At 46.1% G+C, this 17,350-nt stretch overlaps 1 protein-coding gene across 3 annotated transcripts in view; it reads left to right on the top strand.

Annotated features, from left to right (window-relative positions):
- Nucleotides 1-17,350, top strand: part of TTBK1 (tau tubulin kinase 1) — a 1,457,642-nt gene that overhangs the window by 748,940 nt on the left and 691,352 nt on the right. For all 3 annotated transcript variants that reach the window (XM_069608875.1, XM_069608874.1, XM_069608876.1), the window contains one exon: nt 13,265-13,390. In XM_069608875.1, the coding sequence (XP_069464976.1) occupies nt 13,265-13,390 (126 nt within the window). The remainder of the gene's footprint in view (nt 1-13,264; nt 13,391-17,350) is intronic.

Below are 17,350 nucleotides of genomic sequence, written 5' to 3'. Positions count from 1 at the left end.
CGGTCATATTAGGTCTTCCTTGGCTACGGGTCCATAACCCATACATTAATTGGACAGCTGGTACATTATTTTTGGGCTCGGAACATTGTGTGAATAATTGCCTTTCTCATGATACTGTTGGAGTTCAGGTCCCTTCGGAGATAGTTAACCCTCTCTCGGCACCGCTGGTCAGTCAGCTCGGACTTATCCCACAATGCCATCAATCCTACCACACAGTGTTTGCAGCACCCTAATATCCAACGCTACCACCCCATCGGAGAGACGACTGCCATATAGACCTATTACCTGACACTCCTCTTCCTTTCGAACGCATGTATGTACTATCTCAGCGAGAAAAGAAGGCCCTCAAAGAATATCTACATGCAAACATTCAGAATGGACTCATAACTGAATCCAAATCCCCGGCAGGAGCCTCATTATTTTTTATTCCAAAGAAGGAATCTGAAGAACTCAGGCCCTGCATCGATTATCGGGGCCTCAATAAGATCACTGTGCCCGATAAATATCCGATGCCGTTGATAACTGATATACTAGAAGCAGTTCAGGGGGCTTCTGTCTACACAAAACTGGATCTCAGAGGTGGGTACCATTTGATACGGATAGCTCCGGGAGACAAATGGAAAACGGCTTTTCGGACACCGTTTGGCCATTATGAATATCGAGTGATGCCATTCGGTCTTGTCAACGCTCCCGCTGTTTTCCAGCGTTTCATGGATCATTTGTTTGCTGACATCCTCCTCCATTTTGTTGTCATATATCTGGACGATATTCTGGTCTTTTCATCAAATAAGGAAGAACATATTCGACATGTCAACATAGTCTTAGAACGCATACAATCCAACCTCTTATATTGCAAGGCCGAGAAGTGTGCCTTCCACCAAGATAGGGTTACCTATTTGGGATGTGTACTGTCTGCACAAGGAATCTCCATGGATCCTAAGAAGGTCTCTGCGGTATTGGAGTGGCCTTCTCTGACGAGTATAAAGGACATACAACGTTTTCTTGGTTTTGCGAACTTCTATCGGAAATTTATTCCCAATTTCTCAGAGATCATTCTTCCCATCACCAGACTACTAAAGAAGGGAGTTGTTTTTACATGGGACAAGCAAGCCCAAGAAGCCTTTGAAACCCTGAAAGGATTATTCACATCGGCTCCCGTACTGTCAACTCCAGATCAGTCTCGGCAATTCATAGTAGAAACTGATGCCTCTCATCACGCATTAGGGGCCGTTCTATTACAAAGTTCAGAAGAAAGGGAGGAAAGACCAGTGGCCTACTTATCCAAGACCTTTAATCCTTCGGAAATAAACTACTCAGTTCTAGAGAAGGAGCTTTTAGCTATAAAGAGAGCTTTTGAAGAATGGAGACACCTTCTCCTAGGCTCTCCCTTTCCGGTCCAGGTACGCACTGATCATCATAACCTCAAAGTTCTTCAGCAAGCCCAGACTACCAATAGCAGAGAAGCAAGGTGGGCCCATTTCTTCCTACCATTCCGGATTGAATTCACGTTCTTACCGGGATGTCAAAATCTACGAGCAGACGCCTTGTCTCGAAAAGACACACCCATTCACAACTTTCGTTCGGAAAGACTGTTTCCAAAAGCTCAATTCATCGCGGTACTTACAGATTTTCTTCAAAGGTTACATCAAGACACAACTCAGCACAGGCAATTATGTGAGAGTCTGGAAGCAGCCCACCATCTCACAAAGGATCGAGGGTATTTCTTCTATGGAGAACAGGTCCTGGTTCCTACACCTTCCCTGCAAAAGGAAGTCCTTCTGATGTGCCACGACTCCCGGGCAGCCGGACATCGCGGCTATCAAACTACTCTTAATTTAATTAAGCGACATTTCTGGTGGCCCACCTTATGTTCTGATGTCAGGGACTACGTAGCAGCATGCACCGTATCTATACAATCCAAAACTCCTCGATCCCCACCATTCGGTTTACTGGCTCGCATGCCTATCCGAGAGAAACCTTGGCAGGTGATTTCCACAGATTTTATTGTGGATCTCCCATCTTCCTCTAATTACACTACCATTATGGTCACTATTGACTATTTTACCAAACTGGCACATTTTACACCGTTAATCAAGATCCCAGGAGCTTCTCACATGGCCAACCTGTTTATTACAGAGGTGTTTTCTCAACATGGTCTACCAGACACCATAGTATCGGATCGAGGCCCTCAATATACCTCTCGTTTTTGGAAAGAAGTCTGTCACGCATTGGGAATCAAGAGGGCTCTTAGCTCGGGATACCACCCCCAGACCAACGGACAGACTGAACGCCTCAACCAAACTTTAGAGTGTTACTTGCGATGTTTTGTTTCAGCGGCTCAGGACAATTGGGTCGATCTACTTCCATTAGCGGAATTCGCTTACAACAACTTTATCCATTCTGCGTTGAAGACTAGCCCTTTCCACTGTTCATATGGATATCACCCTTCCTTTGTTCCTACGGTATCTCCTTCCTCCACCAGTTGCCCAGGGGTCGATGATCTTATATCAAACATACAGAAGGGCCATCAGATCGCTCGTTTATCCCTCCAAGCTGCACAAGACAGAGCCAAACGGTTTGCTGATCGTCATCGCCGTGTGATGCCAGAACTAAAGGTGGGAGATTCAGTTTGGCTAGCCTCACGGTTCCTCCCAAGGCACTTAACTCCATCTAAACTATCTCCGAAATTCTTTGGCCCTTTCAAGGTGAGAGAATTAATAGGAAATACAGCGGTTCGTCTGACTTTGCCCTTATCATGGTTTCGTATAAATCCAGTCTTTCATGTCTCTCAAATCAAGATGTCTGTAAAGGATCGTTTTCTACGTTCTAATAAGGCACATCCTCCCCCGGTTATGACAAACACCGGCCCAGAATATGAGGTGGCCAGTATCGTTGATTCCCGTTATTATAGGGGCCGTCTTCAATTTCTGATTGACTGGAAAGGCTTCTCTCCTGCTGAGAGAACATGGGAACCTGCTTCGGGGGTTCATGCCCCTAAACTCATAGAGCGATTTTTCCGGTTCCAGCCTGGGAAGCCGGGTTCACCCCCTTTGAGGAGGGGGCATACTGTTACACCGTGGCGACACTGGTCTCTTTGGCAGCGCCGCCGTGTGTACGGAGCGATACGATCCAATACATCCAAGATGGCCGCGGATGTCCGTGCCGTTGTTAAAGACAACGGTATAGACGTTGCACGCTCCCCAGAGACACGGGTGGCTGTTCACGTGATCACATATAGTGAAGGAAGTTCTGCTACCAGCCGCGTAGCTACTGCTGATTTTGGCGCTCCGTAAGTTCGCTGCTAGGTGATTCCTCGCTTACCTTGTGAATTTTTTGCTCTCCCTAACTGCTACCTATTGACTCTCTTCCATTTAGACTCTCCTCTCCTTTCTCATCTCGGCCACATTCCGGGTCGGGTTTTTCACCGACAAGTTATCGCTCCCAACATCCATTCAGGCTGTCATCACTTTCTGCTTTCCCATCCAAAGTAAGTTAGCGTGTTTTCCCAAGCACCCGTTCCCCGCATTACTTGTTTCCACCTTCTTTCTCTATAAGGGAGAGCTTATGTTACTGTTCTCGGACTACAATAGTGGAGACTGGTATCCCTGGCCACCTTACAGTTCTTTGTAACCTCAGCATAATCCTACAGTAAGTTCCAGCCTGTAACCTCTCCGGAGTCTTTCAGCCTGTCCTTCACTTTTGAATACTTACCTGTCTGTTCTGCTCCTGTAGAGAGTTCATCTCCATTACAAGTTGTCAGCTACACCAAAGCCCTCTACTACCTCAAGACCCCTCCACCTGTGAGCGACATCGTCCAGGGTTTTCTTGCCCAGAGGGTTTCCCTGAGGGTTTTGCTCCTTCCCACACTGGTTCTGTATAGTTCCCGGTGTGGGGGGAGTAGAGCTGTCTGGGGGTACTTTCATTGCAGCATTTGTATCCTCCAAGGGAAGTCGCTGTTAAATCAGGTTAGTGATACTTTCAAGATTGAATGTAGTCAAAGAAGTTACCAGCTATCAGATAACAGATAACAACTGGAGGATATTCGAGCCAAGACACAGTCTTCCGAACTTTGGAAGGAGTTTAAAGAAAGCAATTTAAGGAATCTCAAGATGAAGGACGGATTTCTATTCAAGGAAACACGGCTGGCTATTCCCATACAAGAGCTGAGACATAAGATCACAAATCTATGCCATGATGCCCTCCATTCCCGACACCGTGGAATCACCAGCACCCTCCGTTTTATACAGAGACAGTTCTGGTGGCCAAGGATGAAAGACGACGTAAGAACTTATGTCCAATCCTGTGCATTGTGCAATCAGAATAAATATGATAACAGAAGACCAGTGGGTCTCTTACACCAACCAGCGATACCAACAAGACCTTGGGAAATCATCGCCACAGATTTTATCATGGAATTACCCCCATTCAGAGGATACACGACCATAATGGTTACCATCGATTTTTGTTTACACACATGGCTCATTTTACACCTTTGTACAAGCTACCATCTTCCTCTGAATTGGCTGGGATTTTCTGGAACACATATTCAGACTCCATGGACTACCTTCCAAGATCATTTCCGACAGAGGGCCCCAGTATATATCCCAGTTTTGGAAACAACTATGTCGGATATTTGGGATCCAGCGTGCATTGTCCTCGGGGTATCATCCACAGACCAATAGAGCAACTGAACGAGTCAATCAGACCTTGGAACAGTACCTTCGTTGCTTCGCCACCAAAGTGCAGGATGATTGGTCACTCTTGATTCCTGTGGCCGAATTCGCCTACAACAATTCGGATCATTCAGCTATCAAGATCAGTCCGTTCTTTTGCAGCCAAGGATTTCAACCTTCAGTACTAACCTCCGTTCTTCCACATCCTACCACAGTTCCTGCGGTCGATTCCTGGATTGAAACACTGATCAATGTGCACAAGGAAGCCAAAGAACACCTTGAAAAGGCCCAAAAAGTTCTTAAACACTATGCAGACAATAAGAGAAGGCCTAGTCCCTCCTATGCAGTAGGATATAAGGTTTGGTTGTCTTCGAAACTCCTTCCTCGACATCTACGACCAAATAAGTTGGCTCCCAGGTATTATGGACCTTTGTCCATAAAGGAAATTGTTAATCCAGTGGCCTATCGACTCTGACTTCCAGAGTCATGGAAAAGGATCCATCCAGTCTTCCACACTTCTCTGTTAAAACCATTTGTACAATCCACTCGAACTGCTCCAAGACCAACTCCAGTAATTGTCAATAACCAACTCGAATTTGAGGTTTCCAGGATATGTGACTCCAGGTACAGAAGAGGTCAACTCCAGTATTTGGTCGAATGTAAAGGCTCTCCTCCCAGTGAGCGCACCTGGGAACCTGTCTCTAACATGAATACCCCCCGATTGATACAAAGATATCATCATATCCACCCAGGCAAACCCGGAGGTGCAGGGCTTCGGACGAGGCATGCTGTCATGAACCGCTGATTACGTCCATACTGGACTTTGTGGTCCATGATGCACCAAGGTTTGAACTCCGTGTTCCTTCCAACATGGCCATCTCTTTCGAAACACTGCTTACCAGCCTTACGTGCAACTTCCTACTAAACAGCCACGCCCCCGTGGCTCTGCACGTAAACGCTACTGCTTGGAGTAGTCAGACGTGTGTTGCCGGAGTGCGCTCAGCACTTCCTTTCTAGTCCTTGTTCCCAATTCCCTGATTATATTTTCCCGTTCGTTCCCTTTCTTTCCTTACCCTCCTACTTCTGTGCTTCCTTCCTGGATCCTTTCTGTACTCGGTCCTACAATACTCCCGTACCTCCGTGTCAGGACTTTGTTCCCTTCCTGGTTCCCGATCCTGGATGTTTGAACGTTACCCAGCACAGGACATTACAAACCTCACGCTGAAATCTGAAGACTCGCACACGGGCCTATATAAATCCTGGACCGTACGAAAGAAGGAAGTCACTTCCAAGAAGGTCGCAAGTAAAGGAAAACAGGTGAGAAGGGGAGAGACTTGTGACACTTGCAGAGGAGAGCTATGGCAAACTGAGAGGCCCCTGAATACTCACTAGGAAGTTTTAGCCCTCTATTGTGGATTCAGACTTCCTTTCAAAGCACCCGACTCCTGAGAGTATGGTTGTACAAGCTGCTATGTCCACATCCAGGGCAGCCACTTATCCAACTATGCCTCCCGATTGGGATGATAAGTGTTTAGATAATCTTTCTAAGAGAGTCTTTTCGGCCCTTAAATCTTTGAATACAACGTGTGCTCTGGGCAAATTCATGCACACATTGTGGGAGGGTATAGCTATGATATTGATAATGATGTGTTATTTATATAGCGCCTTAATCCAAAGCGCTTTACAGAGCACATATTTACATACAACATATATTTACATAGCTATGGCGGCTGACCATTTTCCAGAAGGGGAGGAAAGAGATGGCTTCCTTAATATAATTAAAGATGGCAAGGACGCAATGTGTGAGTCCTTAAAATCAGGACTTGATTCCGCTAATAGTGTCAGCAGAGCCATGGCAGCTAGTACAGTGGCACGCAGGTTTGCATGGTTACGGAAATCTGGTTTTACACCTGACGTTCAATCCAGGCTTTTCAACATGCCCTTCGATGGTTCACATCTTTTTTGGAATAAGGCAATTGAAAGTCTAGAAAAACGTCAAACTTCTAAGCGGCAATAAAGTTGTTGAGTACCGCAATACAGCAGCCACGACCTTCACATCCGATGTCACAGGGATGGAGGGGTCAGCCCTTTCGCTATTAATCTTCCTTCGGAGAGCGAGGAGTCGAGCCCGCCAGAGGGGCCAAAGGAAATGTCCTCGAGGTGGACGAGGCTAAGGTGCAAACAAACCCAAGCAACATCTGAATTACCTTCTGCCACAGCTGCCCCAAAACCTCTCTGAGGCCTTAGTCCACAGGACTGTGCTGGGGGGCAGGCTCAGTCAGCATTTAGAAGAATGGTGAGGCATTATGTCCGATGCTTGGGCCATGCAGATGGTAGCCCTGGGTTGCTGCCTCCCTTTCATAAAAAGGCATCTGGATCATCCACCAGGTACCCACTCTCTCAAAGTTCTAGATGCGTTCCTTCTGCAGGAAGTCTCAATTATGCCAGAGAAAGGTACCATAGAGCCGGTACCTGTGACGGAAAGGAACTGGGGTTGGAGACCCCCTGCCCCCACTTTTTCATCCCCAGAAAGGATGGAGAATTAAGACCCATTTTGGACTTCAGGAAAGACAAGTTCAAAATGGTTACTCTTTCTCAGATCCTTCAGGCTCTCTATCTCCAGGATTGGATGGTATCAGTGGACCTTCAGGATGCTTACTTTTATGTGCATATTCATCACAAGCACTAGAAGTACCTAAGGTTCACTGTTGGCAGTTCTCACTATCGGTTTTGGGTTCTGCCATTCAGGCTCACCTCCGCTCAAGGGTTTTCACCAAGTTGATGGCGGTGGTGGCAGCAAGTCTTAGGAGGAGAGGGATTCACATTTACCCCTACCTGGATGATTGGCTGATCAGGGCCTGTTCTCCTGAACAGGTCCTGGAACATCTCAGCATCACATGCCACTCTCCTCACAGACTGAGGTTCTCCCTCAATTTCAAGATGTCCTACATGATACCATCTCAGAATCTCTAATTAATTGGAGCCATCCCGGGTGCTTCTTCTGGGAAAGCCTCACCACCCGAGGTGAGGGCTCAGCACATTCAGCAGATGGTCGTCAAGATCCAGAATGCCCAACATCTTCCGGCTTTTAAGTTTTGGAGGTTGCTCGGCCTCATGGCATTGTGCATTTCCTTGGTGTCGGAGCCAGTCTGAGATTGAGATCCTTCTAATGGGCCCTCGGGCCCCAGTGGTCTCAGTTCTCCAGCAGGATGACGGGCCTACTTCAGGTCCTAAGCAGGGTCACGCTGGATCTCCTCTGGTGGACCTGAGAACGTACTGAAAGGGAACCTTTCTGGCAATCATGGCCAGAGATAATAGTGCTTATGGATGCCTCCCTCACGGGTTGGGGAGTAACAAACAGGAAGCTTTGTTAGGGTACTAATCCTGAACGGCACGAGGCGTGCACTAGGTACTGGTTGATGCACACCCTGCAAAGTGTCCCTCTGTGCACTCGAGGATACAAGGAAAATGCAGTCCCAGTACAGTTTATTGGTGAAATGCAGCAATAAAGAGTGTTAGCAATAAGGTTCAGAGAAGATGGTAGCGGGCTCCATGGTGCTCCAGGTCAATGTGTTCAGGATTGATGACAGTGGATACTCCCAGCAGGGATAGTTAACACCTAGACTACTGTTTGCAGAGGAACTGTATGCAGATTAGGTAAACGAACATCTCCCATACACACGTGTACTTTCTCTGACTCACAGTGTTAGAGCGAGGGTGATTGAAGCACTAGAGAAGTCAGTAGCAGGAACGTTCGAGGAGCGGGAGGAGTCCGGTTCATAGGCAGACGGTAGGATGTCCGCCGTGGGTAAACGACTGGTACTCGGCGGGCAGATGTTCAAAACAAAGCAAGAATGCTGAGGGAAGCCGTAAAACAGACCGAAGATTTGATGCAAAGGCTGGGAGAACTCGGTACAAAACGGAAGGCAACAGGAGTCTGTAAGGCATGCAAAAAGGAACTTGTACACGAGTAGACGGTCTGGTATTGAAACAGGTGACTGGTAACAATCCGTGAGACATGCAGGAGAATCCGGTACACAGAAGATCGCAATAATGAACAACTCGAAGGCGGAACTTCGCAAAATCAGGTCAGCAACTTTAAACAGAAGCAGCGTTCGCTATTACACAGCTGCTTTTATCATGATGAACGGAGCCGACGTAACTAGGAAGTGAGTCAGTATCGCGGGATTGGTGGAGCAGATCACGTGACACAGAGGCTCCTGGGATCTGTAGTCCGTACTATTCCTTTCTCCATCGCAATCTCCATTTTGCATAAACGGAGCAATAAAGCGCCGCACATCTTGACGGAGGGAAATGGTCTTGTGTGCGTTCTGTAATACACAAGTTCGCCTACCCAGAAAAGCAGGAGGGCACCGTTGTGCAGGGAGAACGCAACGAGGTATAACGCATACGTTTTGCAGCTGCTGCAGAGGTAAAAATGTAGACCCTTTTCTGTGTGACACACCTATGGTGTTATCCTCTTTGCTTCATTTATCCAACCATTGGCTCCAGATTGGTACTGTGAAAGGATACCTTGCGGCGTTATCCTTCTTTAAGCGCTCTCCAGAACAGGGATCCTATTTCAAGATTCCTATCATTATACAATTCCTGAAAGGGCTCACTAATGTGTTCCCTTCAGTCCCTTTTATTGTACCTGTTTGGGACTTGAACTTGGTGCTGAAATATCTCTTGTGTGCCCCTTTTGAGCCGCTACATTCATGTCCTCTAAGGGTGTTAACTCTCAAAACAATTTTCCTCACGACCATTACATCAGCACGTAGCTTCAGCAAATTTCAAGGAGAAAGTCGTTTTGAGGGTCCGTCCCACCTTTATTCCAAAGGTAGCATCGGAATGTAATCTTTCTAAAAAGAAAGTTCTACCTTCTTTTTATCCTCCACCTCATCCTTCTAAGGAGGAGGAAATACTTCATTGTCTTGACCCTAACAGAGCTTTCAGTTTTTGCATCTCTTGAATGGCAAATATTGGGCTAGACAACCAACTGTTTATTGGTTCTACTGAACACAAGCTAGGACTAGCTGTGACCAAACAAACATTATCCCGCTGGATCATTCTTTGCATTACTGAATGCTATAATTTATCAGGAAAGAACATTCCTGTAGCCCTGCAGGTGTATTCTACAAGGGGTGTGGCCACGTCACCAGCTTTTTAGAGAGGGGTGCCAGTACAGGACAAGATATTTGTGCTTTTCCACTTGGTCCACTCTGCATACTTTTTCAAGACATTACTGCCTGAACTCTGTATTGGACAGGAAGCAGGATTTGGGAAGGATGTGCTTCTTCCCAGCATTCATGACGAGTAAAATTCTTGCTCCCACCTCCAACACATAATGCTTTGGGAGTGTATCAAAAGAGGAGGAATACGTGGGAGGATACAATCCATTCGAAGAACAAATTACTTAGTCCTGTTAATGTTCTTTCAACTGGATGTTCCTCCCACCTATTCCTCATCACCCCTCCCATCCTACCCCTCAGCCCCTCAGTAGAATTTCTGTGTATTACTTTCCTCTCTTAAGTGCCTGGTCTTTTGGCAATCGCAAATGCCTGTACTGTGAAACCAGAAGGGAAAAACTAGAACTGAAGTAACGGGCGCTGTGCATGCTATATGTACTGTTGGTGATGTCATGCTCAAGAGCGGACGGAGGCCGTCGAGGGACATTGAGTCGACGATGCATGGTGGCCTGTACCAAGTTTTCTTTTCCCGAAGCTGCTGAAGCTGGAAGCAGGTTATCAAAAGATGAGCAATAAGTGGGAGGAACATCCAGTCAAAAGAACTTTACCAGGGCTAAGTAATTTGTTCTTCTGGTGACACAGGTGAGGCGGTGGCGAATCCACAGTCTACACAGTGGATCTTCACCATAGAGGGCAAAGCAGAGTGAGAAAAAGCGTGAGTGCAGGCGAAGAAAAGAGGAGGAGCAGCAGAAAGATGAGGAGGAGCAGTGTGAAGGGGAAATTGGAAAGACCTGGGGAGCAAGACAGTGGAAGAGGAAGAAAGGAGGAGTGAGGTCCAGAGCAGAGGAGTCAGAAAAAAGGAGCAAGAAGGGAGGAACATCTATAGAGGCAACTGGGTGAAAAGTGGTGAGGACCTGTGCCGCATCCGTCCCATGCTTAAAACGGTGTGATGCAGCCTCACCCAGGTGTGGAACTCTGGTCAGCTATCCAGATCTCCCTAACCCCTGACAAAATGGAAGGGGCCACCTGAGAAGCCAACATCTTGATCAAGTGACAACTGAGTGACCACTTGAAACACCACAGACTAATAGTGACATTCACTTAACTGCCACGTAGTGGAGCCCAGGATAAGAGAGTGACAGACGTATGGGCTACAGTCTTTAAGCAAGCTGCAATTTTTCTCCTTTGGTTTCTTTGGTCATCTTATTTCCTGCGCTCAATCCACCCTAAACTCGGAGCACACTTTTATTACAAAAAACTCAGTTCGAACTACATTTTCCAAGTCTCAAGCCTAACAGTGTCTAAAACATACTTTTCAAAATGAAGCAACCATTATCTTGATTTGCATTATTTATATCAAAGTCCTAATTCAATCAGCATAGATTCCAATCTGCTTTATAATCCTGGTGATGTGTCACCATAAAAGGACATAAGCCCTCCCATGCTTCATCAGTAAAGATTCTGAGATTTCCTTACCATGGCCAGCTAATGCCATCAAAATTATACAACCTTATATGCCTCTTTCATTTACTCTCCTTTCTGCACCTGTTGATATCATTGGCTGTTTGACTAGTCCAGTCTTGACTTCAGAAATAACATCAGCCATAGGATCCCAGCATCGCATTTTACACCTCACAAAAAATATAACATGCCACAGCTCGGCTTCTGTGCCACCTGTCAGAATTGGTCTATGTGTTCCCAATTCTCTTCTTCTGCACATCCCTTCTCTTCTCAGCTAGACATGTGCTCTATTGTCTGTCAAGATGTTGTCTCCCTCCCATACCCAGTATTCTCCAAGTACTTTTTCCGATAAAAATCCAGATAGGTGGCAGATCTTTTGCGGTATGGGCAGGCAAGATTCAGAACTGTCTGTAACTAGCCCTCATCAAAATGTCAGAAAGCGCATTAAAACCCTGCTACACAAAAGTACATACTCACTAGTTCATCTCACTCATATTGTTTCAGTACCGTAATGCCATCTTGAAGGCAAGTGCTGTTCTTAGTGTATACAAGACTACAGTAACCATTATGGTGGACAGGCGAAGTAGAGGTCTTGGATTAGTGCTGGTAGAAAGGCAATGTATAGGATATCCCTTATTAGATACTTAGATGGTAATAGTGGGCAGGTGGTGTACGTGATATCCCACTTTAGAAGGTTTCTGCTGGAGTAAGGATGGTGATGTAAGAGTGATATCTCGTTAGATAATTTGCAGCGATGGGAACACAGTGCCGCAATGCTTCGGGGCTTTTCTCTTGGTGATGGGAGGGTGTAGAAATGATATCTCTCTTTGGAAGGTGGGAGGAAAGTGATGAAGAGCTGTCCGTGCCTTACATGGTCTGAGGTGATGGTAGGAAGGTGGTTTAAAGTTACCCCTTCCATAGATGGCTGGTGTTAGCGGTTGGAAAGTTATAAAAAGGTGGTCCCTCCATAAAAGGTTGTTGATGGTAGGAAGGAGATATAGATGTTGTCTAGCTGATGGAGATCTTTATTAATAGTAATAGTGAAGATGTGGTGTGGAGTTGATCCATCCTTGTATGGCAAAAGAAAAGAGGTGATGGCTGGACGGTTTAGAATTAATCTTAACCTCTGGCAACCCTACAGACCATCGTTCTTCACCTGCCAAGCCATTACAAAAGTGGAGAGACCATATACAAATGATGCTTGGTCCCACCACAAATGGGGCAGTCCAGCCCGAACTGCTTGGTTCCATCCCATCTGCACGAGACCACAAGCATTCTCAAATATGTTTCAGCCTCGTTGGGCCTCATTAGTGAGGAGTAGCTTGGGTCTCTAGGCCCAGCAGACATGGGACCCACGGCTGGAGGGGTGCCCGGAACAATGCCAGAGGTTAGGATTAATTCTAAACCTTCCAACCATAGCCTCTTTTGTTTTGCCGTCCTTGTATGGGACATGGCAGTGAGTGGCGTAGGGATGTCCTCCAAGTGGAAGAGTGGTGGTTCTGGCAGGCCTGGGGTGTTGAAGTTGTCCTTCCACAGATGTGGGTGGTGACAGTGTAAATGTTCTATGGATGCAGTCCCTCCATAGATGGCCCTGTTGTTGGTGCTCAGAAAGTGATGTGTTGGAGGTAGCTCTTTAGATGACAGGTTGTATCTTTGATAAGGTAGTGTAGAGATGGTATTTCTTTAGATTCATGCAGGTTGTGCGAAGATGGCATTGAGATGCTTACTCCAAATATGGTTCATGGTGGTAGGAAGGTGGTTCGTCCAAAGATGGTTTTAGATGTTGGAAATGTGGTGTACAGGTGGTGCAGATATAGTTTGTGTTGGTGAGAAGGTGATGTGTAGGTAGACCTTCTGAAGATGGTTCTGGGAGTCCAGAGGGTGGTGGTGAAGTTACAAGTTACGTATTGATTGTAACTGCATTTTTTGTGCCTCCTGCAGGAACAGGTTGGCATGATTAAGGAGAAGTATGACCATAGGATGCTTTTGAAGCACATGCCCTCAGAGTTCCATCTGTTCCTGGATCACATTGCAACATTGGACTATTTCACCAAGCCAGATTATCAGGTATGCATTTATTTTGTTAATCTGCCCTTTACAGTAGTAATTGTCCATTCACATTTGCAATTTGTTTATGGCTCTTCGCAGTCTCTATAACCTGTATAACATGCTCAAACAGATTACTTTGAATCTAAAAAATTGATAAATGACAGGTGACCTATAAGAATCATAGTACATTGTGCAGTACAGAAAGCGGCCCATCTTATCTGCAAAAATGTTTACATCATCAGAAGCAGAAAGGTTAAAGTCAGATAATTTACCATGTGTCTCAGAGAATCAGTAATTTGATTACTAAAGTGCCCTTTTGTAAAACCGTATGTGGACCAACTGAAAAGACAGCTACTGGAACATAAAAGTAACATCTGATTGAGCACAATGACATCTATTGTTGCTAAACATTTTGCTTTAAAAAAAACACAGGTTGCACAATTGGGATGCCACATTTTGTAAGTCATACAACCTCAGCCAATGTGATCAACATCAGGAACTGTTAAAAAAGCGAACTATTTTGAATAAAGTTTTGAACTCTGAAAGTTCAAAAGATCTCAGTGAGAGCACAAACAGTATCGGTGTATTTATAACTATCATTTGGTGACTTCAAATATCAGTATGATTTAGAGTTCAAGCATTTTCTGTTGAGACCTACCTCATTTGGTGGGTATGTATTCCCTGTTTGGTGGGTCCCTGACAGGAAGGGCTGGTTTGAGTACCTAGAATAGGCTCATTTGTAATCATGTGAAGCTTAGCATCAGAAATGGCATCCAGTGGAATCCTCAGTGAGACATGATTTCCTTTAGCATTATTATACAGATTGTTTTTGTTTTTCATCTAGTTGCTATATATATTTCATTTTGTTGTATTTGCATCACTTGGTAAATTGGGCCATCCCCGAAACATGTTATGCATGGTGGAACCATATTAAAAATTGAAATGGCTAAAGAATTGATACATTTAGTCTCCATTAAAACATCAATCTTTGAGTGTAGCAGTTATTTTGCTCCTTGTTAATTGAGTGAACATAGGCACTTAAATATTGTTTATAGTCATTTCACACATTCAAGATGCCTGGTCCACCAGTTCATGAAAGTGGATCCTATCACCAGAGATCTCTGAGGATGCTTAGGTTGAAAGGCCCTTGCCTATGCGGAAAACCCTCTGAGGGAGGTGGCAGCCAGGAATTTGCTCGTGCAAGGTGACACATGCTTTTCAATTCCCTTCAGGGGATCAGAGTAGATTGTGCCAGACTGGGCATAACTGTCCAGCTAGACCTTCCTTTACCCTTTATGCTGTACTCCATTTTGAACCACCCGCCTGAGCTACAAGTGTCAGCATTACCATTGATATGATATATGGCATTTATAACGCGCCTATACACAAGTGTTTCAAGGCGCGATGAGGCAAGGGAGGGGAACAAAGGGAGGACGGACAGCGATCCTACTAGGCAGGTGTCATTCAGATCGCCCAAGTGCATGGGAAGGGGTCAGGGACAGTGCAGTACATGACAAAGATGATAACAATAGTATGTAAATGGCCAGCAAGTGGCAAGTGCATGGGTAAGTGCGGGCATCATCAGGTGTCAAGGGCCGGTAGGGGGACTGTAGGGATACAGAACAGTCCCCAAGTGCAGGGGTTGCCAGGTGGGCAGTGCAGGTGTGTGACACTGGCAGGGGAAGGCCTGGGCCCGAGGTCAGAGGGTATCCAGGTAGCCAGTGCAGTTCCGGTTACAACCAGGAGGTCAGCAGAGGAGAGGAGGAGAAAAAGCAGGAGCAAAGAGAAAGGTTTTGAGGTGCTTACGGAACCGGAGATGGTTCTCCTCACGTTTAAGGGATACAGGGAGGCTGTTCCAGAGGGAGGCGCCAGCCGAAGAAAGAGATCTTCCACCAACTTGTTGCTTGTAGAAGCGACTGACCCTGAGGGAGTTGGTGGCGGATGAGCGAAGAGCTTGAGAAGGAAGATGTTTAGGAAGAGAGAGTTGAAGGCCCCAGAAGGCCTTGTGAACGATGCAGAGGGTTTTAAACTTAATCCTCGCAGCCACTGGGAGCCAGTGCAGAGATTTCAGTCCTGGAGAGATACGATCCCTGGGCTTGAGGCCAAGGACAAGTCTTGCAGTCCTGTTCTGGATAAGTTGCAGAGGGTGGAGAGTAGAAGCAGGCAGATTTAGAAAGAGGCTGTTACAATAGTCCAGCCTAGAGAGAACCAGAGCTCTGGAGACACAGAGCTTCTGGGGGAAGGAGAGGAAAGGAAGAATACCTCTGTGGAGGTGCAGCTGGTAGTGTGACTTCTTAGAGACATCAGAGATGTGAGGGGAGAAGGAGAGTGTGGTTCTTCATATAGGGCTGATCAAGGCAATCCGCGCCAAACCAGCCCAGGGCCAAGAGGAGACTTTTTCTTGAAATTCAAACAATTCTGCATTGCTCCTCTCATGAAGTCTGTATTTAACTCTCTTGTTTGGAAGGTCATGCCAACGGCTCTACAGCCAGCTTCTCTGGTACAACCTCAGCCTGTACCAACATAGCAGGCTTCTCCAGCACAGTCACCAGTGATCCACTCCTCCTAATACAGCTGGCTCCACCTGCACCACAGCGAACTGTGCCATCTCTGGCACTTCTTTGACAGTAAACAAGGCTGTGTAACCTAGCTCTACCTAAGGATACTCAGCGGGGAGGCACCTCCTACAAACCTTTTTCTATAGAAGGTGTAGCCATATCAGAGGATGTTGAGCTACTACATCTCTAAGGGGTTTCCAAAAACTGTTCTTTCCATTGTGAAATGTATGAGCACAGAGGTGGACTCTGGAGTTCTGGCTGAGGACCTTTTGGGCAACACTCATAGAATAGTAATCCTTCTACAGGCCAAGCGTATCCAGAAGATTTACCAGTGAACAAGTGGCTGGATGCCAAATTCTAGGTGCCAGCTGAGGAGAAAGTGTGCCTCACATCTTTTCCATTGCCACAATCAGTGGTGGTCACCGCTCCTCTGGCTCAGGGCAAAGGGTATTCTCCTACGCCATGCTTTTCTAGTGCTCCTGGGAAAGGCAGAGTAACTCACGTTTTTCCATAAAGTATACCAAAATAACACCTTTCACTTGAGAGAAGCTAAAACTGATGACATTCTGGAAGCCTGCAATGTATGTTTTTGGCAGGGCATAGCGGAGTCTGCCACTGATGACCCTCAGGGCACTAAGGACTCCCTCTTGGAAGTAGCTCACACTAAATTACTGGCCCATTATATGCTGGACTCAGCCGCTGACTATCTGGATTTCACAGCCAGAGATGTGTGTCTCAGATTGAACGTTAGATGAGGCACTTTACTAAAGGCACCCAACTCTTGCTTGATACCCATGACACAGCTCAAAGCATAACCTTCAACAAGTTCTAACTCTTACATTCCGCCACTGATGAGGTCCTCACCAAAAAAAAAAGATAGACACACTAACAGCAATAATGTATGGCTGCAGTTATGAGCAGGAGGTGAAGGACGACTGGCTGATTAGAGCCCTGTGTCGGGATCTGGATTCCGCTGCGCTGCAGGTAACTTTGGATTTGATTTTTTTCTTTTTCTGCCTTTTAACTACAGGAAGTCCACCCTGACACCCACAGCGAGGAAACACTACATTGGATGCATAGAGGGCATGGGATTTGGTGGGGCCTTGGCTATGTAATCCACATGTTCTCAGGCGGATTGAAGGCTGGTCCTTGTTTCCGAAGGCTATTGGGTCATGCCTTTTTTTGTGTTTTGCTATTTCCTGTGCAAGTCTTAATACGAGAGAAACATGTTATAATTCAAATCCTCATGTTACTAAAACTAGAATTTGCATGGTGGATGGCCTGCACAAATCTTCCACGAAGGGTTGCACCCGATCATCAGAGTCGCAACTGGCTTCTACCAGTATGTATGGCGAGTAACCAGGGGCGATCAAGAGGTACAAAGTTTGTAGGAAATGACGAAAAGAATGTCATATGAATG

The sequence above is a fragment of the Ambystoma mexicanum genome, chromosome 4q, assembly GCF_040938575.1.
Source record: "Ambystoma mexicanum isolate Mex_15411 chromosome 4q, UKY_AmexF1_1, whole genome shotgun sequence".
Lineage (NCBI taxonomy): Eukaryota > Metazoa > Chordata > Amphibia > Caudata > Ambystomatidae > Ambystoma > Ambystoma mexicanum.
The sequence above is the reverse complement of the archived record's forward strand: the minus strand, read 5'-3'. Positions and strand labels throughout refer to the sequence as shown.